We start from the raw sequence: 27,876 nt of genomic DNA, 5'->3' as shown, positions 1-27,876 counted from the left end.
TCTTGGGCTATCTACACACAAAAAATCTGTCTCTATTCAAGCTTGAGCAGAACACAAGGGGGTTCACCAGTCTTGACTAAATTCCTTGTCATGTTGGGTGGGGTCTGACCAATGAGAGCTAATGCAATCTCATTATCAGTAATGCCCTTTAAGACAAGTGAGCTTTGAAAAATGAGGAATTGAGAAAAGGGAAAGACCTGTGGCTCTCCCCAAGATATTGGATATTAATAAACATTGCTCATACATAGCCATGTTATACGTAATCATATTAATAATTGAGGCATTTTCCTTCATGTTGCATCTTTGTGTGATATAGAAGTTTATTCCTCCCTCCCCTATAAAATATAAATTAATATTTATATTTAGAATCTTTAAAGATAAAACTATAATCTCCTCCATCAGAAAACCTTTGATTTTTGCTTGAAGAAAAAAAAACCCAAAGCCTTCCTTCTATCAATACTCTCTGGGAAGACTCATGGCCATATTAACTGGCTACAATCCTGTCTTCTTAGGTAGATTTCATTATTTCTTAATTCCTTTTGCTTTCATCATTAAAATAAACTGAAAATATGTGAGAGGATGAACAAAACTTTAATGGATGCTTTCATTATGTCTGGCCTCTGCAGCTTGACATCTCTTCTTCTAAAGATGATGTGGAGGGGCATCTAGGTGGTGCAGTGGTTAGAGCACCTGCCCTGGAGTCAGGAGGACCTGAGTTCAAATGTGGCCTCAGACACTTGACACTTACTAGCTGTGTAACCCTGGGAAAGTCACTTAACCCCAATTGCCTCACCAAAAAAACAAAAAACAAAAAACAAAAATAAAGATTACGTGGATATGATTTTGGCTTCATAGAAATTTGTACTTGAGGGTGCTATCTTTAGTCACTGGGGAATGTAAATTATTCAGTATTGATTGCTGTAGAATTTACACAAAGATACACACACTTCTATGTGGCCTTATTGACAAGTAAGGCTTTTATCCTCTTTTAAAGATCTTTGTGTATTGAAAGTACATTCCCAGCTTAGGTACAAAGTATACAGAAGTGATTGACCATTGTAATCTAGAGTTTGTTAAACCAAAGATCCAAGCTTTGGGGGCAAGATCTCACTATTTGACAAAACTGCTGGGAAAACTGGAAAGCACTCTGACAGAAACCAGGGATAGAACAATGTCTCATTCCTAATACCAAGATAAGATTAAAATGAATACATGATTTAGATATAAAGTGTTATATCATAAGCAGTTTAATGAAGCCTGGAGAAAATTATGTATCACATCTATGGATAAGGGAGGAGTTCAAGTGATAAAAAAGATCATGAGGGAAAAATGAATAATCTTTATTACATGAAATTTTAAAAGTTTTACACTAATAAAACCAAATATACCCCAAATTAGAAGGAAGGCAAGAAAATGAAAATATTTTTTACACCAAGGTTCTCTGATAATATTCTCATTTCATAGATATTTATCAAACTGATTCAAATTTATAAAAAATAAAAGCCATTTCCCAATTGATAGTGAAAGGAGAACAGGCAATTTTCCAAGGAAGAAATCAAAGCTATCCATACTCATATAAAAGTTCTCTAAAGCACTAATAGAGAAATGTAAATTGAAACAACACTAATGTGCTATAACATATGTATCAGACTAGCTAATAAGACATAAAAAGGAAATGACAAATGCTGGCGGAGATGTGGAAAAGTAGGGACACTAATGTAATATTGATGGAGCTGTAAACTGGCCCAACAGTTCTGTAGAACACTTTGGAATTATGCCCAAAGGGCTATAAAACTCTACATGTCCTTTGACCTAGCAATACAACTACTAAGTTCATATCTCAAACAGATAAAAGAAGAAGGAAAGGACCTAGTTGTAAGAGATGATCTACAGCAGCTCTTTTTTGGTGGCAAGAAATGAAATTGAGGGATGTCCACCATTGGGGAATGGCTGAATGTTGTCCGATATTATTGTGATGGAATACTCTTGATGAGGGGAATGGTTTCAGAAAATAAGTGGGAAGATTTGTATGAATTGATGCATAGTGAAATGAGTAGAAGCATGATAATGCCATGCACAATTACAATAATATTGTAATGATGATCAATTGTGAAAGACAGCTACTCTGATCAATACAATGATCCATAAGAATTCTGAAGGATTTATGATGAAAAATGTTATCCACTCTAGATAGAAAGCTAGTGAATTCAGAGTCTTTATAGAAGTATATATTTTCTGCTTTCCCTTTTTGCAACATGTCTAATATGGGTATATGATATGCATGACTTCAGATGTATAAAAGGTATTATATTGCTTGTGTTCTCAAAGAATAGGGTCATGAATTCAAGGAGGAAGAGAATTTGGAACTCAAAATGTTAAAAAGGAAATTTTAAAAAGATTAAAAATGTAATTTGAAAATATTTAGCAACATGAAAAATTCACTAAAATATAAAAAAGAAAGTTCATTCTCCAACTTGTCTAGATTCTGAGTTAGCATTTCACATGTAAAATCCCAGAAAAAACACACAAACAAATGTGATACCCTTTGTAAATATTTGATTCTGTACTTAGGAGAATACCCCAAGGCCATTTTCCTATCACTCAACAGACAATTGGTAAATATCCTTTAAGGGTTGTCTATGAGTTTTTGCTATTGCATATAACACAGGTCAAGAAGGTTTCTCCATCTTTTCCAGTACCTTCATGCATGAGTGCACATCTTGGCCCAGATAGTCCACACCACCCTGCCTGACAGATCACTTTCCTTATGGTTCCCTTGTCAGCCAATACTGAATAAATCAGGGAATCTTTCAGTTCCATGGGTTCATCCCCTCGACCAATTCCTGTGCTCATAGATTCCAAGACCCAGACCTGGAAAGTGATTTAGTGAAATAACACCTTGGTCCTCATCTATCACCATCCCAGAATTCTGCCCCCCCCCCCCAAGTTTGCCATCTCTAGTAAAGATCAGAGAAGGGACTTTTCTTATAGAAAAAAGTGAAACTGGGAATTCCTTTTTGGAACCTTCAGGCTGCCTCAGTTCAGATGCAGATTTGCAGCATTACATCACCACACTCCTATCTCCAGCCATCCTGGGCTTCGGTTGGCTATATGGGACTCACTTTTCACAAATCATTTTTTGAACAAATACATCTTGAGGTTGCATTTACTTATTTCATTCCTAGTTTAGACATTTGTGTTACCACATAATCACTCACTGGGAAGGACATTTACCACCAAATGAAGGAAAAGAAACAGGTAGGGCACCTTGATCACATGACTTCTTCATTAAAAACAAAACCAAAAATTCCTGAAACTCAGGAATGAGTTTCTAAATGTTGCCAGTGAGGAGCCCTCTTCAGGCCTCTGTCTCCCCACTTAGGATTCTATACATGTGTCCACCTAGGCTCAAACAACATTTTAGCACTTGGGATCCTGAATATGAAATTCCCTATCTTGTTTCTTAGCTGACCTCTTGCAGGTGTATGTGTGGGGGGTATTCCAGTCCCATGATTCTCATCCCCCTCTACCTATGACAGTGTTCAAACATCCCAGCATATAGATCTGAAAGCAAAAGCAGCAGATAGCACTTTTTTGACATCAATCAATATCCTGTTACTTTGCCTCCTCCCCCATCTCAAAGCAGAGCACTTCTGTAATGGGATTTCCTTGTACCAAAGCCAGGAAGCTATGTTAGAAGGAACTACCACACCCTCACTCCAATTCAGGAGCCAATTCCTTCCTTAGAATGAAAGCTTTCCCCAGTAGAATAGAAGTTCATTGCAAGCAGGAATTGCTTCAGTCTTGCTCTGTATATCACCTAGCTCCTAGCACAGTGTTATACATGTTGTTGTTCATTCATGTCTGACTCTTTGTGATGGCATGGCCATACTTGTGCTTGGGGTTTTCCTGGCAAGGACATTGGAGTAGTTTGCCATTGCATTGTCCACAGGATCCTTTTGCCATGCAAACAGAGGTTAAGGGACCTGCCCAAGGTTACAGTGTCTGAAGCTGGATTTGAACTCAGGTCTCCCTGACTACAAGCCCACTGCTCTATCCACTGAGCTACCAGCTGCTTCATTGGGAACCTAGTAGATACTTAAGACTCATCTTGCTGAGTTGAAATATGACCTTGGAGACTTACTAAGTGTTTGCCTTACTTTTCTCATCTGTAAAATGATCTAGAGAAGGGAATGGCAAAGCACTCCAGTATCTTTGCCAAGAAAATCCCAAATAGACTCATGAAGAGGTGGACATGACTGAAATGACCAAACAGCAACAGCAGCAAAAACAATATGGCCACCTAGGGCCTGGGTGAAGCCATGGGGTCATTGAGGCAGGGGTAGTAGGGCTCCAGCCAATCATAATGTGTAGAGTATTCCAGAAATCTTAGTGCTGTCTTCAGTTTTAATCATTTAAGATGGCACTAAGAGTTTTGGGACACTGGTGATAGGGAAAAGAAGCAGAGAATCATATGGGCATCAAGCCTTTAGGGGTTGATGAAAGGCCAGTGCTACTACCTCAAAGCTTATGTGACTTCAGTGGTCTCTTCTCCCTAACCTCGTTTCCTCTTGGACCCACTACAGAGATGGGGTGTTTAGCCACCAGTACAGAGTAAGAAAAGTTTAACTTTGGGTAGGTTTCCTTCACTAGCAAAAGACAAGCTCTTAGCTCTCAACAATGGGCCTTGGGATGGGTGTAAGCAAACTTATTCTGCCCTAATATGAAAGGTCAACAACTTTTTCTAATGAGAAGCTCATTTTTATTTCTCTCAAGTCTCATGATTTCCAACAGGGCCAGTGGGGAGTGGTCACAGGAAAGCACATTGAAGCTTGAGGGGGGGCACTCTCTTCAGGGAACCCTGTCACCCCTTTTGTCCCCAGAATTCTGGCCAAAGAATACCACTGAGTCAACAGAAGGTCTCTTTTATGTCTTCCCAAAATCTGAGTCTCCAGTTCCTTCCCACCCACCTTCTGCTCATGCCCCGGCTCTCCTTCCCCTGTCACCTGCACAATGTGAGTGATGAGAATTGGAAACAAAAGACTGTGAGTTGGGGTTGGGAGGTATTAAGGAATGGTCTTGTCATAAACTGACTTTCTTTGAGACTACAAGGTCTCTATTTTGTCAGGCAGTGAATGGAGGACTGCAGGCCCCAATCATAACTCTTTGATGCAGCTGAAAGAGTACTGGGTTTGGCATCAGAAGACCTGGGTTCAAGTCTTACCTGACACTTTTCATTTCTGTAACCTGTGAGAAAATAATTATTAATAATGGCTTTGTTTGGGGGGGGGGCCCACTCCTACTTGAAGGTTTATTTCAGGAACTCTGGCTAATCTCTTTCAGAGTCAGCCCAAAGGTACCATGGAGATAGACCCTTGTGTCTAGGCCAGTGAAGCCACCCCTATCTGAAAGCCCCTTTGCCCTCAGGGGGTCGGCCACTAGACTCTGATGTCATCAGGCATGCTAGAGCTCATTTTAATATGGACCACCCTCACGTCAAGTCAACCAATGGAATTGAATGATGCTAGCCAATTAAGCTTTGATCAGTGTGTAGGGACACATCTCTATCAAGACTGGATACAAGTCAAGCACAGAGGAGGCTCCTGGCCAGCGCCATCTTGGAACTCACTTTAAGTCTGGGCCCATGGTCAGTTGGTGAGCACTCTCCTCATTAGGCAATGTAGTCCTTGAGGCCATGTGCTCTCTCTCTTAGAAATAGGGTGCTGGGGGGTTTCGGCTTGGGTCAACTGTCATGTGGTCAATGCTCTTCTAGTATTTAATATACTTTAATAAATGCTTGCTCCCTAAATGGGTGCAATAGCCCTTAATTTATAAGTAGCAACATTTTAGAAACCCCAGCACAGTTCCCCAATAATTTAGACAGAAACACCTAGCCCCCCAATATTTAAAAAAGCACAAACCTTGGACCTCTCTGGGCCTCAGTGTCCTCATCTGCACTTCAAGTTTTCTAGGAGTTTATGGGAATTCAGGAACAAAGTCAGAAAAGAGCCTCCTTAGAAACTGAAAGTAATGAGAATTAATGCAAATGAATGAGGTAAGAATTTGGCAAAGCAGCTTCCCCAAAGAGAAGTTTATCAGATGAATTGCTGATTAGGCTGGTATTTTTCCACAATCATAGCTAGGGGTATATTTTAAAAAAGGATGCTCACTGAACTGAATTTGCTCAGGTTATTGTTGTTGTTGTTGTTGTTGTTTGACCTAAGCTAGAAGCTTCTCTGCTCAGGTAGGGGAAAAAGTCTTAAAAAATTCAATTGCATGTTCATTAATTAAGGACCAGGCTTAAAGGACATACAAAGAAAAAAAATATCTCTGCCCCCAGGGAGAATTCTACCCAGTGCAATTATAGGAGAAAACAATTAAGGCTAGAAAACCTTTCATAATGTAGGTTTTTTGGGCTGCCCACCATGGGCCTGAATGAAGTATCACGGTGATGTGGCAGCTGAAAACACTCATGCAATCTTAGGCTGCTTAAATAGATTCATAGTGGCCTATGCTTCTTACCCAAGGGGTTAATTCTGTGCCAATGTGTCCAATGATTAATTATTATTCCAATGAATATGGTTCAGTTGAGTGTGATTCCATAGGGTTAGGGACTATATCTGATATACTTGCCTAGTAATATACATTTAGTCAGTCTAATTAATCTTACCAGTCTCTCTCCTGGCAGGTTGCAGGGGTTGGAAGTTGCTGTTGACCAGTCTTGGGCAGGGTTTCACTACTGGTCAGCAGTGGGGTCAAAACTTCCATGGTGATCTGTGCTAGCTTTGGGGTGCCTGGTGAGGGTCCCTGCTATGCTGCCCAGACTGCTCACCTGCCCAGGGAATTGCTGGTTTGCAGGTGAGTGGAGCCTCACTGGTGGATTGCCCCAGGCTCAGAGCCCTGATTCAGGCCTCCTGTTGTGAGCCCAGAAGCTTCTATAGTTGCTCCTGAATGTGACTTCCCTCCCACCCAGGTAAGACTGACCTTTCCTGCCAGGCTGGTAGGCTGCTTTCCTGCTCCTTGAACAATGCAGAGGAAGTTTTGTGGTGGTTTGGAGGGGAAATCTGGGAGAGGTTCAGTGGGTTGTTTCCTCACTTGGCCATCTTGGCTGAAAATCAATTTTTACAAAATGAATGTTAAAAATAAATAAATGCAAAATATCTATCTATCATTTATGTATCTTTGTATCTATATGAAATCTATCTATCATCTATGTATCTCCTTCTGCAGTCTGAGTTTTTCACCTCTTACAAGAGGTGGGTAGCATGTTTCATCACATTCTCTGGAATCAAGATTGGTCATTACCCTGATCAGTTCCTAAATCTTTCAGAGGTGTTTTTCTTTATATGTTTATTGTCACTGAATAAAATTGTCCTCCTGGTTCTGTTTATTTCATTCTGCATCAATTCATACAGATCTTCCCAGGTTTCTTTGAAACCAATCCTTTCATCATTTCTTATAGCATATTGAATTCTATCATGTTTAGATACTTTAATTCATTCAGCCATTCCCCAGTTGAAGGGTACTCCCCCAGTTTTAATTTTTTTATTTTTTGCCACCACAAAAAGAGTCATAAATGTTTTTGTACATTTTTATTTATGGGTTTTTGTTTGTTTGCTTTGCTCAGGACTAATCTTTCCATTAATCTGCCCTTCCTCTCATTCCCTCTTTTGCCTTCTCCCTTTCCTCTCCTTTTTCTCAGTTGGGTAAAATATATTTCTTTACCAAACTCTCTCTCTCTTTGTGTGTGCATTCTTTTATCTTTTAGCCAATTCAGATGAGGGAGGTTCAAATGTCAGTCACTCCCGTCAATCCTTTCTCCTTATTTGTGTAGACTTCTACTTGCCCATATGAATTCTGTGAATTAATTTTCCTTAACCATCCTCTCTCTTTCCTTCCCTTGTGTAATCCTCTTCCCTTCTCTTTCTATTTTTTAAAGACAGTTAAGGCATAACAGAACTACCCCCCAGGCCTTTTGTTTAATGAGATCTCTCTCTATGACCATTGCTGGTAGGGTTCAGAGGAGACACATGTCTCATTCTCCCATATTGGAAAGTAAACAATTTAACCTTGTTTAGTCTCTTATGATTGTTTGTTCACGTCTACCTTTTAATGTTTCTTTTGAGTCCTGTGGTTCCACTTCAGAGTTTTTCTGTCCCAGTCTTTTCATCAGGAATGTTTGGAAGTCTTTCGTTTGATTAAAGGTCCATTTGTTTCCCCTGTAGGATTATCTTAAATTTGCTAGGTTAGTTATTTGTTGTATACCTATTTCCTTTCCCTTCTGGAATATTGTATTCTAAACTCTCCACTCCTTTAAATTGATGGCTGCTGAATCATGTATGATCCTGACTATGGCTCCTTGGTACTTAGTTTCTTTCTTTCTGCCCACTTGCAGGATTTTTTCTTTGACCTGGAAGCTAAGAGTTTTGCTTATAATGCTCTTGGGACTTCTCATTTGAGTTTTTCTCTCTGGCCATGACTGGTTGATTTGTTTTCTGTGTTCTCTTAGTCCTCTCCTTCTAAAAGATCTGGGAAGTTTTCTTTTAAGATTTCTTGAAATATTATGTCTAGGCTCTTTTTTTGGTCATGACTTTCAGGAAGTTCATTAATTCTTACCTTTTTTCTTCTTAATCTTTTTTCTTTTTTTTTTTTTAGTGAGGCAATTGGGGTTAAGTGACTTGCCCAGGGTCACACAGCTAGTAAGTGTTAAGTGTCTGAGGCCGGATTTGAACTCAGGTACTTCTGACTCCAGGGCCGGTGCTCTATCCACTGAGCCATCTAGCTGCCCCAATCTTTTTTCTTTATATATATTTATATTATATAAATTATGTACATGTGTGTGTGTAATATCTCTCTCCTCCCTCTTCCTATCTCCCTCCCCCCCCTTACTTTTGAGTGTGTGTGTATGTGTGGAGGGCAATGAGGGTTAAGTGACTTGCTCAGAGTCACACAGCTAGTAAATGTCAAGTGTCTGAGACTGGATTTGAACTCAGGTCTTCCTGAATCCAGGGTTGGTATTTATCCAGTGTGCCACCTAGCTGCCTCTGTCTGTACTATTTGATTTCCAAGCTGTTTCTTTCCCTCCTTCCCAATCCCACACTACAGAAGGCCAACATTTGACACGGATATATGTGTGAAATTATATAATACATAATTCTGTATATCAATTCTTTCTCTGGATATGGATGGCATCTTTTAAATAGTTTTTTTGTAGTTTATTTTAATATTCTTATAACTCATGCTTAGTTATGCATATTTACTTTTTTTTTTTTGGTGGGGCCATGAGGGTTAAGTGACTTGCCCAAGGTCACACAGCTAGTAAGTGTCAAGTGTTTGAGGCTGGATTTGAACTCAGGACCTCCTGAATCCAGGGCTGGTGCTTTATCCACTGCGTCACCTAGCTGCCCCCATATTTACTTTTCAAACAATTTTGCTGTTACCGTACACCTCATTTTCTTGGTTCTGCTTATTTCACTATTCATTATTTCATGCCAGTCTTTTCATATTTTTCTAAAATCAACTGGCTCATCATCATCAGCACAGTGGTATTGCATCACAATCATATGGCACAACTTATTAAGCCATTCTCCAATCAATGGGAATGGACTCAATTTCCAGTTCTTTGCCACCAGAAAGAGAGCTGCTATAAATATTTATTACATTATAGGTTCTTTTCCTTTTTCCCTGATCATCTTGGGAGATAGACCTAATAGTTGTATTGCTAGGTCAAAAGGTACATACACAGTTTTATAAATCTTTGGAAATAATTCCAGATTGCTTCCCAAAATGGTTGGATCAATTCACAGTTCCACCAACAGTGTATTAGTATCCCAGCTTTTCCACATCCCCTGTAATATTTGCCATTTCCCTTATCTATCATTTTTGCCTATTTGATGAGTGTTATTATATGTTTTATTTTAGTGTTTCAAATAAACAAATAGATGGATGGATAGATAAATAAAATTAAATAAATAACCCTTCATCTCTTTCCTACACTTAAAATATTTCAGGCTCTCTGAGTCAAGATCTCTTCTTAAGAAACTACATATGAAATGTAACCAATAAACATCTGATTTTGTATCATTTTTTAACAGGAAATACATCTGCATTGTTATAAACTTCCAAGAAGAAAGGTGTTACCAAAAATGTTTTCACTTTTCAAATTTTTTCCTGACCTGTATTAAGCCAGACATAATTTTCTTATTCACCAAAACATAAAACAGATTCATAGTTTACTTATTCTTATGGAGCCAGACCCATGAAGTTTTTGTTGTTGTTATTGTTTTCAGGGTAATGAGGGTTAAGTGACTTGCCCAGGGTCACACAGCTGGTAAGTATCAAGTGTCTGAGGCCGGATTTGATCTCAGGTCCTCCTGAATCCAGGGTCGGTACTTTATTCATGGCACTACCTAGCTGCCTCCCAGACCCATGAAGTTTTATTCTTTCTGTGATTCGATTCTGGGACTAAAGTGTCTTACACAGTGCTAGACTGGGAGGAACTATCCTCCTGTTCCCAAAGAGGAGTGATCTATGGGATTTAACCTCTGACAGGAGGCTGAAATTGTTTTCATATTTCAAAGTAACCATGGATTTTATTCATGGACTTGTAGTACCCAGCCATTTTTGTCAGGATAGAAACAGGGGAAGTGTAGAAGAATTGCGGACATGAAAGGTGCTAAAGGCCAAGTTTGTTCTTGTGGGAAATGCATTTCTCTGAAGTTGGTCTTATCAGAATATACTGTGTTAGCAGGAGAATCTCTAACATAGTGGAAACTTCCTTCAAGATTGAATGAGCCAGGCTCTGATAATTTTTTTTCCTTTTTTTCAGGACAAGAAACATTTATTTTATTTTTTCCAGTTACATGTAAGGGTAGTTTTCAACATTCATTTTCATAAGATTTAGAGTTCCAAATTCCCCCCCCCCTTTCCTCCCCCCACCACAAGACATCAACCAATCTGATATAGGTTATATATATATATATATATATATATATATACAATCCACAAGTTCTCTTTTTTTCAGTTCTTTCTGTGGGGGTGGATAGTATGCTTTGTCATTAGTCCCTTGGGATTGTTGTGGATCATTGTATTGCTGAGAGTAGTTAAGTCATTCATAATTACTCATCAAACAATACTGCTGTCACTATGCATAGTGTCCTCCCAGTTTTGCTCACTTCACTATACATCAGTTCATATAAGTCTTTCCAGGTTTTTCTGGTGTCATCCTGTTTGTCATTTCCTATAGCACAATACCATTCCACTAAAATCGTATACCACAGCTTCTTCAGTCATTCCTCAATTGATGGACATTCATTTGATTTCCAATTCTTAGCCACCACAAAGAGTTGCTATAAATTTTTTTTTGTACAATTTCCCCCCCTTTTCTCTTTTTCATGATTACTATTGTTAACTGTTTCCCTCCATCCTATTCCCTTCTTTCACCCTATCCCTCTTCAAAAGGGATTTGCTTCTGTCTGTCCCCTCCCCCAATCTGCCCTCCCTTCTTTTGCCCCTCTCCCTTTCTCCCCTTCCCCTCCTATTTTCCTGCAGGGTTAGATAAATTACACTACCAAATTGAGTGTATATGTTATTCCCTCCTTGAGCCAATTCTGATAAGTGTTAAACTCATTTACTGCCCAGATTAGATAGATTACTCTACCCAGTTGGGTGTGTGTGTTGATCCCTCCTTGAAGCAACTCTGATGAGATTAAGGTCTTTGAGCCTATTCTGATGAATGTAAAATTCATTTACTGCCCTGCTCCTCCCTCATCTCTTCCCCCCACTCCTTAAGCCCTTTCCTGTTTCTTTCATGTGGGATTTCACCCCATGCTACCTCTGCCCTTCCCCCTCCCCCAGTGCATTCCCTTCACCCCTCAATTTTACCCTAAAGATGTCATCACGGGTCAGCTAGGTGACACAGTGGACAAAGCATCCACCCTGGACCCAGGGAGATCCCAGCCAAATCTCGGCCTCAGACACAAAACAGTCACCCACTGCATGACCCCAGGTATGTCCCCAAACTTCAATTTTTTATGGTTCTCTAGGGTCTTGTATTTGAAAGTCAAATTTGCCATTCAGTTCAGGTCTGTTCATCATGAATACTTGAAAGTCCTCTTTTTCATTGAAGTCCCAATTTTTCCTCTGAAAAGATTATGTTCAGCTTTGCTGGATACATGATTCTTGGTTGTAATCCCAATTCCTTTGCCCTCTGGAATATCATATTCCATCCTTCCAGTCCTTTAATGTAGAAGCTGCTAGATCTTGTGCTATCCTGACTTAGGCTCCACAGTACTTGAATTCTTTCTTTTTGTCAGCTTGCAATATTTTCTCTTTGACCTGAGAGCTCTGGAATTTGGCTATAATATTCCTAGGAGTTTTCCTTTTGGTATATCTTTCAGGAGGTGATCAGTGGATTTTTTCAATTTCTATTTTACCTTCTGTTTCTAGAATATCAGGGCAATTTCCCCTGACAATTTCTTGGAAGATCATGTATAAGCTCTTTCCTTGATCATGGTTTTCAGGTAGACCAATAATTTTCCAGTTATCTCTCCTGGACCTATTTCCCAGGTCAGCAGTTTTTCCCAGAAGATATTTCACATTGCCCTCTATTTTTTTATTCATTTGGATTTGCTTTGTTGTGTCTTGGTTTCTCACAGAGTCAATAGCTTCCATTTGTTCAATCCTAATTCTTAGGCAATTATTTTCATCAGAGAGCTTTTGTACCTCCTTTTCCATTTGGCCAATTTGGCTTTTCAAGCTATTGACTTTTTTTCTCATGTCTTTCCTGTATCACCCTCATTTTTCTTTCCATTTTTTCCTCTACCTTTATACCTTTATCTTCAAAATCCTTTTTGAGTGCTTCTATGGCCTGAGACCAATTCATATTTTTCTTGGAAGCTTTAGATATAGGAGCTCTGACATTGACATCTTCCTCTGAGGTTGCATTTCAATCTTCCTTGTCACTAAAGAAACTTTCTATGGGCCTCACCTTTCTCTGTCTGCTTATCTTGCCTTTCTTTTACTTGACTTTTATCTCCTTAAAGTGGGGCACTGTTTCCAGGCTGCACTATCTCAAGCTTCAGAGAGTCCCAGGTGGTATGATTTAAGGAAGAGTAGGTTTTTCACTGGCCTGGCCTATTTCCTGGTCCATAGATGACCCCAGACCACCTTGCTAATCAACCAACTTTGTGTGTTGTGGTTGTCAGCTCCAAGGAGCCTGTGCCCCTCCCCCACCTGGGCCAGGGCTACTCAAACCTACCTCCAGGTTCCCAGCAGGGGTGAAAAACCCAAGTTCTGCCTCAGTACCAGCATAGATCCCTGTAGTCTCCCCCCCTGCCAAGGGCTCAGCCCTCTCACCAGACTGTGAGCTTACTTCCAGACGATACTGATGCTTCAGCTGATTCAGAGGTTCTGGGGGTCTCCTTCTCTGGTGGGGCCTTCCTGGGACTGGATCTTTGTCAGGGTGACTGTGGGGTTGGGCTCCACTCCTGTCTCAGCACATGAGCTCCCTCCTTCTGACCTTTCAAGACATCTTTGGTTAGAAGATGATTTCAGCACATTCTTCTATGGATTTTGCTGCTCCAGGAATTGTCCTATGGCTTTATTTCGATGTTTTTTGGAGCGATTGTGTCATGAGTTCGAGAGCTCACTGCCTTTCTTCCACCATCTTGGCTCCACCCCAGAAATACTCACAGCCCTCCTCTGGCCAGGATCTGATTCTTAGGTTTGCAAAGTTACTTTTTCTGAGGAATAGATATTTTCCCCAAACTCACAGTATATAGGATTTTCTGTTTCCTTCACAATTATAAGCCACCTTCTCTCTCTGAGCTTCAGATCAAATGAAATGTCTATGAAAGTGATTTGTAAATTTGTAAAGCCTCTCTATATATGAGCTATTATTATTATGAGAAAGTGTGATGTGGCCCCAAAATGTCTTCCTCACTGGCCTGAAATAGCCTCATCATCTCCTTATGTCTGGTGTAAAATCCCCAAATCACTTAATTTCTCTAGGTATCAATTTCTTTACTTTTAAAATGAGGAGTTTGGACTGAATAACCTGTAATAACCCTCCTAAACCATGGTGTGCTGGAGGCATTTCAACCTTGATCATCAGAGAAGCCTTTTAGGTTTTTAGTATGAGCATTTACTACTCAGAAATTGGCAAATGAGATCAGGACTTGATTAGTTATTTTATTTGTTGTCTAAAAAGGGATGGAACAAATGTTAATAATGCCCATTAACCCTGGAGAGTGTGTCATATCTTTGTGGGGAGTTGACTGTAAACATTTACCAACATTTTCCTGTTTCCAGTGCTATGGTCCCTACCATTAGAACTACTATTTTGGGATAGGTGAACAAGAGGGGGTCATTCCCTGAAAAATCCCTGGTAAGAAGGCTTTAAGGGTTCTCTCTGACCTGCAGGTCACTTTCTATATATTCCATTTTCCCTGTCTCCTAGAGAAAGAAGGAGTCAAGGAAGTCTACTCAGTTCCCTACCTCTGCTAGATGAATCTCCAAAGAAACCCTTCTCCCAATGGTTGTGATGCTTGCTTGTTATTTGTTTTTTGTTCATGAATCTATTCTCCTTGTTTTACTTAAAAGGAGACCTTTCTCCCACTTCATTGGAAGCTGGGTTGGACAGGCAGGTCCTTGGAAGTAATAAAAGAGAGAAGGTATATGAATCTGATTCCTCTCCCTACTTCAACAACTTCTAATTCATGTTGCTCCTAAATCCAGTCATGATATTGTAGACACCTGCATTTATCCCTTTGTCCTTGGACACATATCTTCTCCCCTTATTTCCTTTTGTCAGTATGAAAAGAGTTCTGGGAGATGATTGAAAGAGGAAATCTTTCTGTGGGGAGGCTTAATTTTCCTTTTATTTTCACCATGTCTAATAAACTGTTAAATATGTTGAATGCCTGTAGCCTATCAATATTGTTGGGGATGGGGTGGGTATTTGGACTGAATGGGGAGATTCCATATATAGGATGAAGATGGGAGCAAAACCATAGAATTGTTATTTTTTAAAGAAATATTTTTGAGTGATATCTTATTTCAATCCATAAGCAGGAAGTATGTAGTTTAAATTGCTGTGAGACTCAAAAGCATCCCAGGGATGATAGTGTGAGGTATTTGTATGTCAGAGACACAGGGAGATCACTTGGTTGGGGGTCTGAGTAGAGAGACATTTAGTGGACAATCTAGTATCCCACTCCCTTGCTTGATAATAAAGGGACATAATATATTGTCAAAAAACTTAAGGAAAACGGCATGGAACCAATTTGGACTTCTTACAAAGTCCATGCTCAGTACCCCAGGTGTAATAGTAAACATAAAAGTGACCATCTTTGGTTTCCAAGATGAATAAAAAATTAAGAGACACACATGTAAACATATATAATGTACATATGTATATATGTTATAGATAAGCAGTAGCTCTTCTGCAATAGATAAATGGTCAAAAGATGAACAGTTCTCAAAAGAATTATAAATATTAATAATTACATGAAAGAATGATTAAAATCACTAATCATGAGAAATGCAAACCAAAACAACCCTGAGGTCTTACCTCATACCCTGCAAATTGGCTAAGATAACAAAAGATGGCAATAGTCAATATGGGTTGTGGGAAAATCGGGACATTGGTGCATTTTTATTGGAGCTGTGAATTGGTACAAGCATTTTGGAGAGAACTTTGGAATAATGCAAAGAAAGTAACTAAAATACCCATGCCCTTTGACCTTGAGATATCATTTTGGGACACATACCTCAGGGAGGCCATTGATAAAAAGAAGGTCTCCACATACAACAAAATATTGATGGCAGCATTTTTATTATGGCCAGACATTTGAAACAAAGTAGATGCCCAGTGATTAAGGAAAGGCTAAAACGTTGTGGCATTTGAGTGTAATAGGATATTACCATACTATAAATAAAGATGAATGTGGTATATATAGAGAAGTATGGAAATATCTACTTCAGTTAATATGGAATGAAGTAAGCAGAACCAAGAAAACAATATATAAAATGATTATAAAATGTAAGTTCTAGAAATAAGTACATGCAAAAAATCTAAAGTTTATGCTGCAAAATTATAAAGAATAAGCATTATTTAGAAAAAGATGTGAGAGGACATTCTCAACCCACCATTTCATAGAGGTGGGAGGTCCACTGTTGTTGCACATTCAACATTTTAAAACTCTTTCAATGCATTAGTCAGTTGAGTTGATTTTTTCCCTATTATTTTCTTGCTTTTGTCTTTATTGGATACTCCCTAAGAAAGGGGTGTTTTTGCTTTCCCACATGGTACACAAAGTCTAGATATTCCTAAACATTTTACTGCAGGCAACAAGGGCTGACCAGGAACAATACCCTGAGGAAATAAGAGCCATGCATGAGGATTGACCTGAACCACAGACCTTGAGAAACTCAGCTTGCCAGGACTATTCTCTTGAATGGGAATTCAGGCAGCAAAATATATGTATAGTTTGGTAGTGAATGCTCTCCACTCATGATAAGCTTCCCTCATCTGAATATTCCATCTTTGGGGTATTTTTTTTGTATGAGGAGGGGAAAGTTGGATTACTCATCCCCTGAAAATCTCTAAAGCCCCACTCATTCTCTGGCATTCCAAAATAGGCTAAATTAAAGTTTTGAAAATTTGAGAATATTCTTTTTTGTTGTTGTTGTTGTTGTTGATTATCATTCATTCTTTTTTTTTTTTTTACATATAAGGTATTTTATTTTTTCCGTTACATGTAAAGATAGTTCTCAACTTTTGTTTATACAAGCTTTACAATTTCAGATTTTTCTCCCTCCTTCCCCTCCCTCTCCCCTCCCCTAGACAGCAGGTAATCTGATATAGTTTATATCTATATATCTATATCTACATAGATATATAGATATATACACACACACACATATATATACACATAATAACATTAATCCTATTTCTGCATTAATCCTGTTATAAGAGAAAAAAATCAAAGCAGTGATGCAAAACCTCAAAATAGAACAAAAAAAACAACAGCACCCAAAACAAAAGAAATAGTATGGTTCAATCAGCATCTATACTCCACAGTTCTTTTTTTTTTTTTTCTTGGATTTGGAGATCCTCTTCTATCATGAGTTCCCTGGAACTCTTCTGTACCATTGCATTGGTGAGAAGAATATATCCATCACAGTAGGTCAACATTCAATGTTGATGATACTGTGTACAATATTCTTCTGGTTCTGCTCATCTCACTCATCATCAGCTCACGCAAGACCCTCCAGGTTTCTCTGAACTCCTCCTGCTCATCATTTCTTACAGCACAATAGTATTCCATTGTATTCATATACCACAACTTGTCCAGCCACTCCCCAATTGATGGGCACCCCCTCAACTTCCAATTCCTTGCCACCATGTAAAGAGCAGCTATAAATATTTTTGTACATGTGGGTCCCTTTCCCCCTTCCATGATCTCTTTGGGAAAAAGACCCAAAAGTGGTATTGCTGGGTCAAAGGGTATGCACAGCTTTATAGCCCTTTGGGCATAATTCCAAATTGCTTTCCAGAATGGTTGGATCAGTTCACAGCTCCACCAACAATGAATTAGTGTTCCAATTTTCCCACAGCTTCTCCAACATTTGTTATCTTCCTTTTTTGTCATTTTAGCCAATCTGATAGGTGTCAGGTGGTACCTCAGAGTTGTTTTAATTTGCATCTCTCTAATCATTAGAGATTTAGAGCATTTTTTCATATGGGAATAGATAGCCTTGGTTTCTTCGTCAGAAAACTGCCTGTTCATATCCTTTGACCATTTCTCAGTTGGGGAATGACTTGGATTCTTATAAATTTGATTTAGTTCCCTATATATTTTAGAGATGAGGCCTTTATCAGAAGTACTGGCCTCAAAAATTGTTTCCCAGCTTTCTGCTTCCCTTCTAATTTTGGATGCATTGCTTCTGTTTGTACAGAAATTTTTTAATTTAATATAATCAAAATCATCCATTTTGCATTTTATAATATACTCTATCTCTTGTTTGGTCAAAAAGTGTTTTCCTTTCCAAAGATCTGATAGGTAGACTATTCCTTTCTAATTTGAGAATATTCTTAATGACTAGGGGAGAATTTGCAAAGCTATTTCTGATGTGTTTTGCCTACTCATCCATCTGATCCCCTTTGGCAGGGGTATACTGGTGGAAATGTCAATATCCCTATGCTGCCAAATGACTAATTGTATGCTGAGGGGACCTGAGAGTTGATGGCAGTCCTATCAGTCATAGAAGTGTTGACAGGAACTTCCAAGCTGAGTGTGCTCCTGGCTTCTCCCCCATAACCTAAAATGGATTTGGCTGCCAATCAGGGCCAGGTGCAAGCTTTGTCTGGGATAATCCTGGAGAGTGAGAGCATTTTGGGCCTAGCTATAGCAGAAGTGGGTTACTTGATTTGGGGGTTCAGAACGAGGGCAAAAAGATAACTCTCTTCTTGCCTAATAGAGAATATTCAGCTTGGCAGAGAATAAGGGAGCTCCCTTATTCTCTCCTGGAGAATGTCTGTGTCTGAGAAGATGGTGAAGATGCCAGGTCAGGCAAGGCCATTCCAAGTTGGGATGTTGAATGATTGCTGCAAGGACACCCTCATTCCCAGATAATGCCTGGATAAATGCTTCCTATGTTGGATGGCAGGAGCCTGTTGTCCTTCAGATCCTGTTTGGCTGATCACTGGTAAGTCTCTTAACCTCAGGCTGCCTCAGTTCTTTCATCTGTGAACTATAGCTCATAATAGCACCTAGCTTATAGAACCATTGTGAGAAACCAAGGAGATAATATTTGTAAAGTACCTGGAAAAATTTAAAGAAGAACTACTTCCCAATTAGCCTTTTCTGTTGCTAAAATGTGTAGTCAGGTTTCTTCCTAACAGGAAAGCAGAAATTTCTAATATTATAGCTTATATTAGTTATATTTTAGATTAAAGCTTTCTTAGAGTCATAGGAGTTGGAAGCACCTTTTGAGTCCATCATCCTCCCTGCATAATGGCTCCCCTGTAAGATATATCTGTACCAACTGTGGCTCTTCCAGTGATGGTGAGCTCATTCTCTCCCAGTCCATTCCAAGGTAGTGTATGATATGATTATGGATTTGAGTCAGATTAAACTCTGAGGATGGGGTCTGGAAGGTACCCAGCCCTGCCCCAGTATAGTTTGTTTAGAAGTTTATTGCTTGTCAAATTCTCACTGTCTCCTTTAAGTTTTATTGCCAATTAACAGTATTTTTACTTCTGCTCAGTCTCCCCACTTGTCAGCTACATATTAGTTTTGTCTGCAATCCATCATGTGTCAGAACCCCAGTCAGTGGGTCAGGGAGTTTGCCCACCAATTCAATACTCGGGACTCAAGAAGAAAGGACGGGGCTCGGCACAGGATGCAGCAATTGAGTTGAGACCAGATGTTAAGTGACATGTCTCTTTTTCTCAGAGCAGAATCCCCTTGGCCCTGGGGTCCCAACAATGGATTATTCTTTACTTCCCAACATAACCGAAGATAAATTTTAACCCTGTCATCCTTAACAATGCTGAAGCACCTGAGAGACTCTTCCCGTTATTCAGGTTGAATATCTTTAGAGACAGGGGCCGGGAGAGGGGAGTCAGTGGGAACTGTGAGATCTGAAACATCTGACTGTCACTCCCCTGTTTCCTCTTCCTTTGGTTTGACCTTGTTCCCCCTCCCCTTTTCCCCCTTGCTCCTGGAACACGTATGCATGTCTCCATACATTGATCACGAGCTGAACACGCACTCTGGGTGAGACAGGATTGGATGTTAGATTGTGAGCTCGACCTAGTGTGCGTGGGGACTTCCCCTCTGACCGACATTCCTATATAAGGTCAAGGAATGTATTGGCTGGCGCGGTTCATGTATTGAACTTGCCCATTCCTACGGGAATGTAATAAATCTGTCTCTGCTTGACTTGGTGGTCTCCTCGAGTTATTTGGGTAAACTGAGGCAGTTTGCTCCATACAATGCCTTGTTATTATATTCTATCTGTTATTATTCCCTGGATTGTAGTGTAGGTGAGAAGAACAAGAAGTAACAACATTCAAATGTTGTCAGGTTAGAAAGAGATTTAAAAGACAAACAGATGATTTTGTATTTGATCCCAAACAGGAGAAGTTCCCTTTGGACCCAGAACTTTTTTTTCATTCCTAAATATACAAGTTTTGCTGATCTCTAAATCAAAATCAAAGAAAGCCCCAGGCCTTTTGACCTTCCTGATTCCTGAGCTTACTTTGTTCTCTGGGTTAGAGAAACCTCTCATTGTCTTTTTTCTTTCTTTCTTTCTTTGCAAATTCTACTTTTTCTTGGTATTTGAATCAATTGCCCTATCCTCACTCCCTTGCCCAATTCCAGAAGATCAGGGCAAGAAAAAAAATTCCTGACACCAAAATGATGTAAGTAATAGAAGATAACTGCCCAGAACTTCTGAGAATAGAAAATGGAAATTACAATTTGGAGAATTTAAAGATTCCCCTGATATGGTGGGAAATGGGGTACGGTTGGGGTAGGAGTTGGGGTTCTTAGGAATTCCTCTTTAAAGAATTACACCCTCTTGCACACAAAACGTAGTTAGAATAAGGTGATAGTTTATTTAGGAGCAAGGGAAGGGAAGGGTGGGGGGAGGGAAACCATGAAAGAAATCCTTGGACTTTTCATGGGGAGATTTGGCATAAAGCACATGGCTCAGAGGTACCAAATCTCCTCGAACAGGAGACTGGAAGGTACTTTTATAGAGGACTGATGGGCGTGGACCATCTGCCTGTGAAAAGTTCCTTTAGTGAGAGAGGACCATCCCCCACTGGTGGTAGCTGGGGGAATTGGGTGAGCAGTGGAGGACCATCCCCCACTGGTAGTGACTAAAGGAATTGGGTGAGGGGTGGCTACAGATCCCTCTTCAGAACACAAAGGCCGCAGCCACACCCAAACTTATCTCCCCAGGGAAAGGGAGACCAGAATGAAGGGTAGGAATCCCAAGCTAGCTCAGTCCAATTTGGTTCAGTTTATCTCTCTAGGCGTTATCTGTCCTCTGGTTTAGTTTCTCAAGGAGAAGATTCCTCGGTGTGCCCCAGAGAAATTCTGGGGTGCTCTGCGCCCCATGACACCCCCCTGCAAAAACAAAACAAAACAAAACAAAAAAACCCAAAGGATGCAGCCAAAGAGAGGTTGGGGGGAAATCACAAATTGAAGAGAAAAAAAAATTGGAAAGATAGAGGGAAAATAAACCAAATGCATAATTTAATATACATTCTAAAATGTACAATACAATGTGATAGATTGGATAAGAAAAGAACTGCACAATCTGTTGATTATGAGATATACATTTAAAAAAATAAGATATACACAGAATAAAATTGAGAGGATGGAGGGGCGACTAGGTGGTGCAGTGGATAAAGCACTGGCCCTGGATTCAGGAAGACCTGAGTTCAAATTTGACCTCAGACACTTGACACTTACTAGCAGTGTGACCCTGGGCAAGTCACTTAACCCCCATTTCCCTGCAACAAACAAACAAACAAACAAAAAGAGAGGATGGAGAAAAATTTACTCTGTATCAACTGAATCTAAAAAAGCAGGTATTGCCATAATGTTATGAAACAAAGGAAAAGCTAACTTATATATAAATATATAAATAGGGACAAATGAGGAAACTATATTATGCTGAAAGGAACCACAGGAAAAAATCCATTATCAGTAGAAAAAACCCCAATAGTCTTTAACTGCCTTTGCATCCAGATTTTAAAGGAAACATTATCTGATCTATAAGAAAACATATTATATAATACATATATGCCAGGAGATTTCAGTATACCTCTGTTGTTTTGGATAATTTGAACAGAAGAATAAACAAAAGGCAAATATAGAACTGAATAAATTTCTGGAGAAACTAGAGTTGAGCAATTAATGATATACGTTAAATAGAAAGGCAAAGAATATATGTGTGTATATGTGTATGTATAGGTACATAAATGTAGATATATAGATATAATTTATATCAAATAGAATTTTCATAAAGGCACAGAGATATTGGAAACAAATATCAAAAGGCATAAATAATTGATGCATTATTATTTACAGAACATGATGCCATAAAAATAAAAATTTATTCAGGGACCACAATCAGGAGACTTAACAATGACATCTAAAATAAAGGTTGGGTCAAAGAACATATCATAGTAAGAATTAATAAATGTGAAAGAAAAAGATAATGATGAAAAACATAGGACAATTTCTAGAATGTAACTAAAGCATCTCTTATCATATTCTTATAATCATGTGTGAAGAAAATAGAGAAAGGATTAAAACTGAATATGCATTTTTAAAAATGAGTACAGAAGAGGACATCTTAAAAATTAGATGGAACATAGATAACTTGGCAACAAAAAAGCCCCATACAAATGATAAAACTAAAAGCTGGCCCTTTGAAACAATAATAAAATCAATAAACCCTTAGGGAGTCTGATCAAAAAGAAAAGAACAGAGAGTCAAATCAATAAAACAGCAAATGAACAAGATGAAATCATAGCAAAACCAGAAGAAATACAAAGAATAATCAGAACATACCATTTTATATGCTAACAAAACTGAAAGCACGCAAAAAATATAGAGGAATATCTTACAAAATTCCAAATACCCTAAGAAGCAGGTAAAAAGAACAGAGGTCTTAAATAACTCAAAGAGGATGGTGGCTTTTTTTTCCTAATGGGGACAAAGCAAGTTATTTGATCTCCTAAGTTTTTCTATTTTTTTTCCAGTTTCTCACCTATCCAAATATATCAAACATAATAGGGGAACAAACTGATTTAAACACAATGTATTTTTATATTTCCAAAATAACAGAGACTAGATCTGTAAAGGATGCTTTATAAATAAGGAGTGACTGAAATTTGAAACTTTTCCCAAAGTATTTTATTAAAAACCTACATCTGCATAATATTACCTTCATCTCTATGATCCTTCTAGGAAACTTTACATTCTCAGGCCTTATATTTTATTTTTTTCTGCTCAAATTACTTGATTGGGATTGGATTAAGGATGCAGTAATCCTAGAGGAGATTTGGGATCTGGTTAGAAAAAACGAGGATCAGGAATAAATGCTTTATAAAGACTTCCTGCCTCTGGGCTCTGCATCCTTTAAGAATTTTAAGTATTTGTAATATCCAGTGCAGAAATTTAAGTATGAAATGTTTGAAAAATTCATATGAAATTGAGGAAATCAGATGTATAACTATCCAAAGTATATCATCATCATTTTCGGCCTCAGACCAGGAGTAATATTCTTTTTTATGACTATTTTTTTGCTTTTCCTCAAACTTTTTTTGCTCTTCCTTAAACTGCTCTCGCTCTTTCTTGAACTGCTCTAGCTCTTTCTTGAACTGCTCTCGCTCTTCCTTGAACTGCTCTTGCTCTTCCTTGAACTGCTCTAGCTCTTTCTTAAACTGCTCTTGCTCTTCCTTAAACAGTGGTCGCTCTTTCTTTCGTTTCGCATACTTCCCTGTCTTCTCCTGGAGGATCGCTTCCACGGCTTCATATATTTTGTTGGTGTAGTGGGTGCCCCTATTATCTTGCACCATATTCCCAGTCATGGCCATCAGCTCTGAAACCTGGGCATCTCTCTGGGCTCCACTAGCATTATTGTCAAATGCACAGCATAGGTGTTGACAGTTTTTCAACAGTTCCCTGAAATATGAGTCATCAATTGTTCCTAAGAAATCCTTTAAACTCTCTTCTCCTAGATCTTCTTTCCTAGTGAATACAATGATCAAATACTTCATTGCTTCAGTTCCTAGAATAGTATAAAGCCTTTCAACAGCTTCTTTCTCCTCCTTGGTGAAACGACCTATTTGCAACACCAAGAGTAGAGCATGCGGTCCTGGAGAGGACAGTGTCATGAAACGAGCTATTTCTTTCCAAGTTTCTAGCTCTGGGGTGCCAGTGTCAAAAATGCCTGGAGTATCAATGACAGAAATGTCCCTCCCATTCCATGTGGTCCTGGCTTTCCTGCAGACCTTGGTGACTGACCTTCCGGAACACCTAGACTTAAACTCTCTCCTGCCCAGGAGGGTGTTTCCTGTTGCACTTTTTCCAGCCCCTGTTTTCCCCACAAGGACAATTCTGAATTCTGGTTTTCTTGAGTCTCCTCCACTGTCATCTGGGTCTGTTGGAAACAAGTAAGAAAGAATGAAATTGAACGCAGACTAAAGCATGCTATTTTTCACTTTCACTTTTTTCTTTTATTCAAGTTTTCTTATACAAAATGACTAATATGGTAATGTTTTACATGATCATACATGTATAAGCCATATCTGATTGCTTACTGCCTCAGGGAGGGGGCAGAGAAGGAGGGATAAAATTTGGAATTCAAAACTTTAAATTAAAATGTTTATTATTTGGGGCAGCTAGGTGGCTCGTAGATAGAGCACTGGCCCTGGATTCAGGAAGACCTGAGCTCAGACATTTGACATTTACTAGCTGCGTGACCCTGGGCAAGTCACTTAACCCTCATTGCCCCACAAAAACAAAACAAAACAAAAAAACCAAAACAAAACAAAAATGTTTATTATTTAAAAGAAAAATATATTTGTACAAATCTAAACTATTAAACCAGAGCAGCAATAAAATAAAATAAAAAGGAAAAAGAAAAGAAAAAAGAATGAATAACAAGGCTTTGTAATAAAGCTCTGCAGAGAAATTCCATCATGACATGGAAGTGAACCTTAGGTACTTAAAGACTTTGCCTTGCTTTTCCTGTATTTCTCAAGCTGAGACAAATGCTAACAATCTGGACAAGCTTTGAGAATGGGCCAGTTCTCTATTGTTCTAGTGAAATTCACAGATCCTTATCAGCAGAAGGAAGGCCAACAGTCACCAACAGGTGACTGTTTTTTGAAGGGTGTTTGATTTTGAGGGATATTATATTTATTAGATTTCAATGCAAAAGCCAGTCTTCCTCTGGGGCATAAAATGAATGAATCATTATTGCTTCCTAGAAAACACACACATGAGAGTACATATTTATACATAGCTATATTATACCATTATATTAATCATGGACGCCTTTTCTTCCATATTAGGCTCTCTGTAGAAGTTTATTCCTCCCTCCCCTAAATAATCTGAATTAGTATTTCATATTTATAATCCCCAGAGAGTAAAGCTATGAAAACCTCCATGATGGCAGGGGTGGGGGGTGGGGGTGTAGCTAGGTGGCACAGTGGATAAAGCACCAGCCCTGTTATTCAGGAGGACCTGAGTTCAAATCCGGCCTCAGACACTTGACACTAGCTTTGTGACCCTGGGCAAGTCACTTAACCCTCATTGCCTCACACAAAAACAAACAAACAAACAAAAAAACCCACCAAAAAACTAACCAACCAACCAATCAACCAAAAAAAAACCCCCTCCATCAGGAGGCCCTTGATTTAAGAAAATCCCCCAGGGGGCAGCTAGGTGGCAGTGGATAAAGCACCAGCCCTGAATTCCAGAGGACCTGAGTTCAAATCTGGCCTCAGACACTTGACACTAGCTGTGTGACCTTGGGCAAGTCACTTAACCCTCATTGCCCCACAAAAAAAAGACCAAAAAAAAAAAAAAGGAAAACCCCCAAAGCCATCCTTCTACCAATATTCTCTGGAAGACTCATGCCCTTGTTAATTGACTGTTTACCTAGGTAATTTTCATTGCTTCTTGATTCCTTTTCCTTTCATCCTTAATTTAAATTGAAAATATATGGCAGGGTCAACAGAACTTTAAATGATGCTTTCATTATGTCTGGTCAGTGTAGTTTGATGTCTCTTCTTTAAAAGTCTATGTGAAGGGGCGGCTAGGTGGCACAGTGGATAAAGCACAGGCCCTAGATTCAGGAGTACATGAGTTCAAATCCGGCCTCAGACACTTGACACTTACTAGCTGTGTGACCCTGGGCAAGTCACTTAACCCCCATTGCCCCGCAAAACAAACAAACAAACAAAAAAACCAAAAAAAAAGTCTATGTGAAAGGTGGCTAGGTGGGTCAGTGGATAGAGCACTGGCCCTGGATTCAGGAGGACCTGAGTTCAAATCTGACCTCAGACCCTTGACACTTACTAGCTGTGTGACCCTGGGCAAGTTACTTAACCCCAATTGCCTCACCAAAAACAACAACAACAAAAGTCTATGTGAATATGATTTTGGCTTCTTAGTGTTAATATGAATATATGGATCACCTGGATTTGATGGAGGTGCCTTATTATGCAAAAGTATTTTTTATGAAACCCTGGGTTAATAGGGACAAAATGGCTTTCACTTATATCATTACAATATTGCTTTTACTGCATACAGTGTTTCATGGTTCTGCAGAGACACTAATATACTGTTGGTGGATCTGTGAACTGGTCCTACCATTCTGGAGAACAATTTGGAACTATACCCATATGGCTATAAATCTGTGCCTACCTTTTGACTTAGCACTACAATTACTAGGTCTATATTACAAAGAGATCAAAGAAAATGTAAAAGGACCTAAGTGGAAGAGATAATTTGTAGAAGTTTTCTTTTTTGTGGTATCAGAGAATTGAAAATCAAGAGGATATCTACTAATTGGGGAATGGTTGAACAAGTTGTGTTATATGATTGGAATGGAATACTAATTGTATTATAAGAAATAATAAGGGGGATGGTTTCAGAAAATTCTGGGAATATATGAATTGATGCACAGTGAGTTGAGCAGAACCATGAAACATTGTATGCAATAAAAGCAATATTGTAATGATTTAAGTGAAAGCCATCTGCTCTGATCAAGATAATTATTTGTGACAATTCCAAAGAACTCATGACAAAAATTTTATTTTCTCTAGAGAACTAATGAATTCTGAGTGTAGAAAGAAATATATATTCTTTCACTTTTTTCTTGCTCTTATTTTGCATCATAGCAATTATGGATATGTGATTTGTATGATTTCAACTATATAATGGCTATTATATTGCTTGTTTCTCAGTCAGTGAGTGGTGGAAGGAGGGTGACAATTTAGAACTCACAATAAAAAAAGAACCAAAAAAGAAAAATGTAATTAGCAAATATTTAACAAAATACATTAAATGCAAAAAACTATAAAAAAAAGAAATTTTTTCCTCATTCCATCTAGATTCTGGGTTAGCTTTTTACATGTAGAATCCCAGAAAACAAAACACCAGATGTGATCCCCTCTATAAACTTTTGATTCCTCACTTATGAGAACAATCTAAGGTCATTCTCCAATTACTTCACAGATAATTGGCAAGTATCCTTGACAATTGTCTATTAATTTTTTTTGCTATTGTCTCTTAAACCAGTCAAGAAGATCTCTCCATCTTGTCCAATTAACTTCAGAGATGAGTGCCCATCTTGCCTTAGATGATCCATATCACCTGTTATCCTAGATATGTTTCTCTATAGCTCCCTTGTCAGCCAATCTTGAGTAAATGAGGAAATCTTTCAGTTCCATATGCTCCTCCCCTCAGCCAGTTTTTGTACTCATAGATTGCAAGGCCCAGACCTAGAAAATGAGGTACTAAATAACATCTTGGTTCTCACCCCCATCCTGGGAACCCATGTTCTCCCTCCCTAGAAAAAAAGGAATTGGACTTCTTGAACATATATGAGATAAAGAACTTTTCATTTACAAAAAAGAGAAACAGATATCATCTTTGGAACCTCCACACTGCCCCATTTCAGATGCAGATTTAGAGCATTACAGCACCCCACTCCTATTTGCAATCCTCCTGGGCCTTGGGTAGGAGTTACATAGGAGTAATTTTAATTTTTTTTTTGCAGGACAATGGAGGTTATGTGACTTGCCCAGGGTCACACAGCTAGTAAGTGTCAAGT

The 27,876-nt window shown here is 38.9% G+C and overlaps 1 protein-coding gene across 1 annotated transcript; it reads right to left on the bottom strand.

Moving 5' to 3' along the window:
- Window positions 1-32: 32 nt before the first annotated feature.
- LOC122728743 (GTPase IMAP family member 4-like) lies at window positions 33-27,601 on the bottom strand. The gene is made up of 4 exons (XM_043967529.1): window positions 27,583-27,601; window positions 23,349-24,192; window positions 6,985-7,108; window positions 33-146 (listed from the first exon to the last, which is right to left on the bottom strand). Exons 1-4 carry the CDS (start codon window positions 27,599-27,601, stop codon window positions 33-35), a joined length of 1,101 nt encoding a protein of 366 aa, XP_043823464.1.
- Between the last annotated feature and the right edge of the window lie 275 nt (window positions 27,602-27,876).

The sequence above is a fragment of the Dromiciops gliroides genome, chromosome 5 (assembly GCF_019393635.1).
Source record: "Dromiciops gliroides isolate mDroGli1 chromosome 5, mDroGli1.pri, whole genome shotgun sequence".
NCBI lineage: Eukaryota > Metazoa > Chordata > Mammalia > Microbiotheria > Microbiotheriidae > Dromiciops > Dromiciops gliroides.
The sequence above is the reverse complement of the archived record's forward strand: the minus strand, read 5'-3'. Positions and strand labels throughout refer to the sequence as shown.

Excerpts from the sequence above, each read along its gene's own strand:
- LOC122728743 (XM_043967529.1), bottom strand. Across the intron at positions 7,109-23,348 it reads TTTAAGGAAGAGCAAAAAAA|CCAAGATGGCCAAGTGAGGA; the intron begins GTTTGAGGAAAA and ends ATTGATTTTCAG. Across the intron at positions 147-6,984 it reads CTACCAGCCTGGCAGGAAAG|GGCATTACTGATAATGAGAT; the intron begins GTCAGTCTTACC and ends CTTGTCTTAAAG.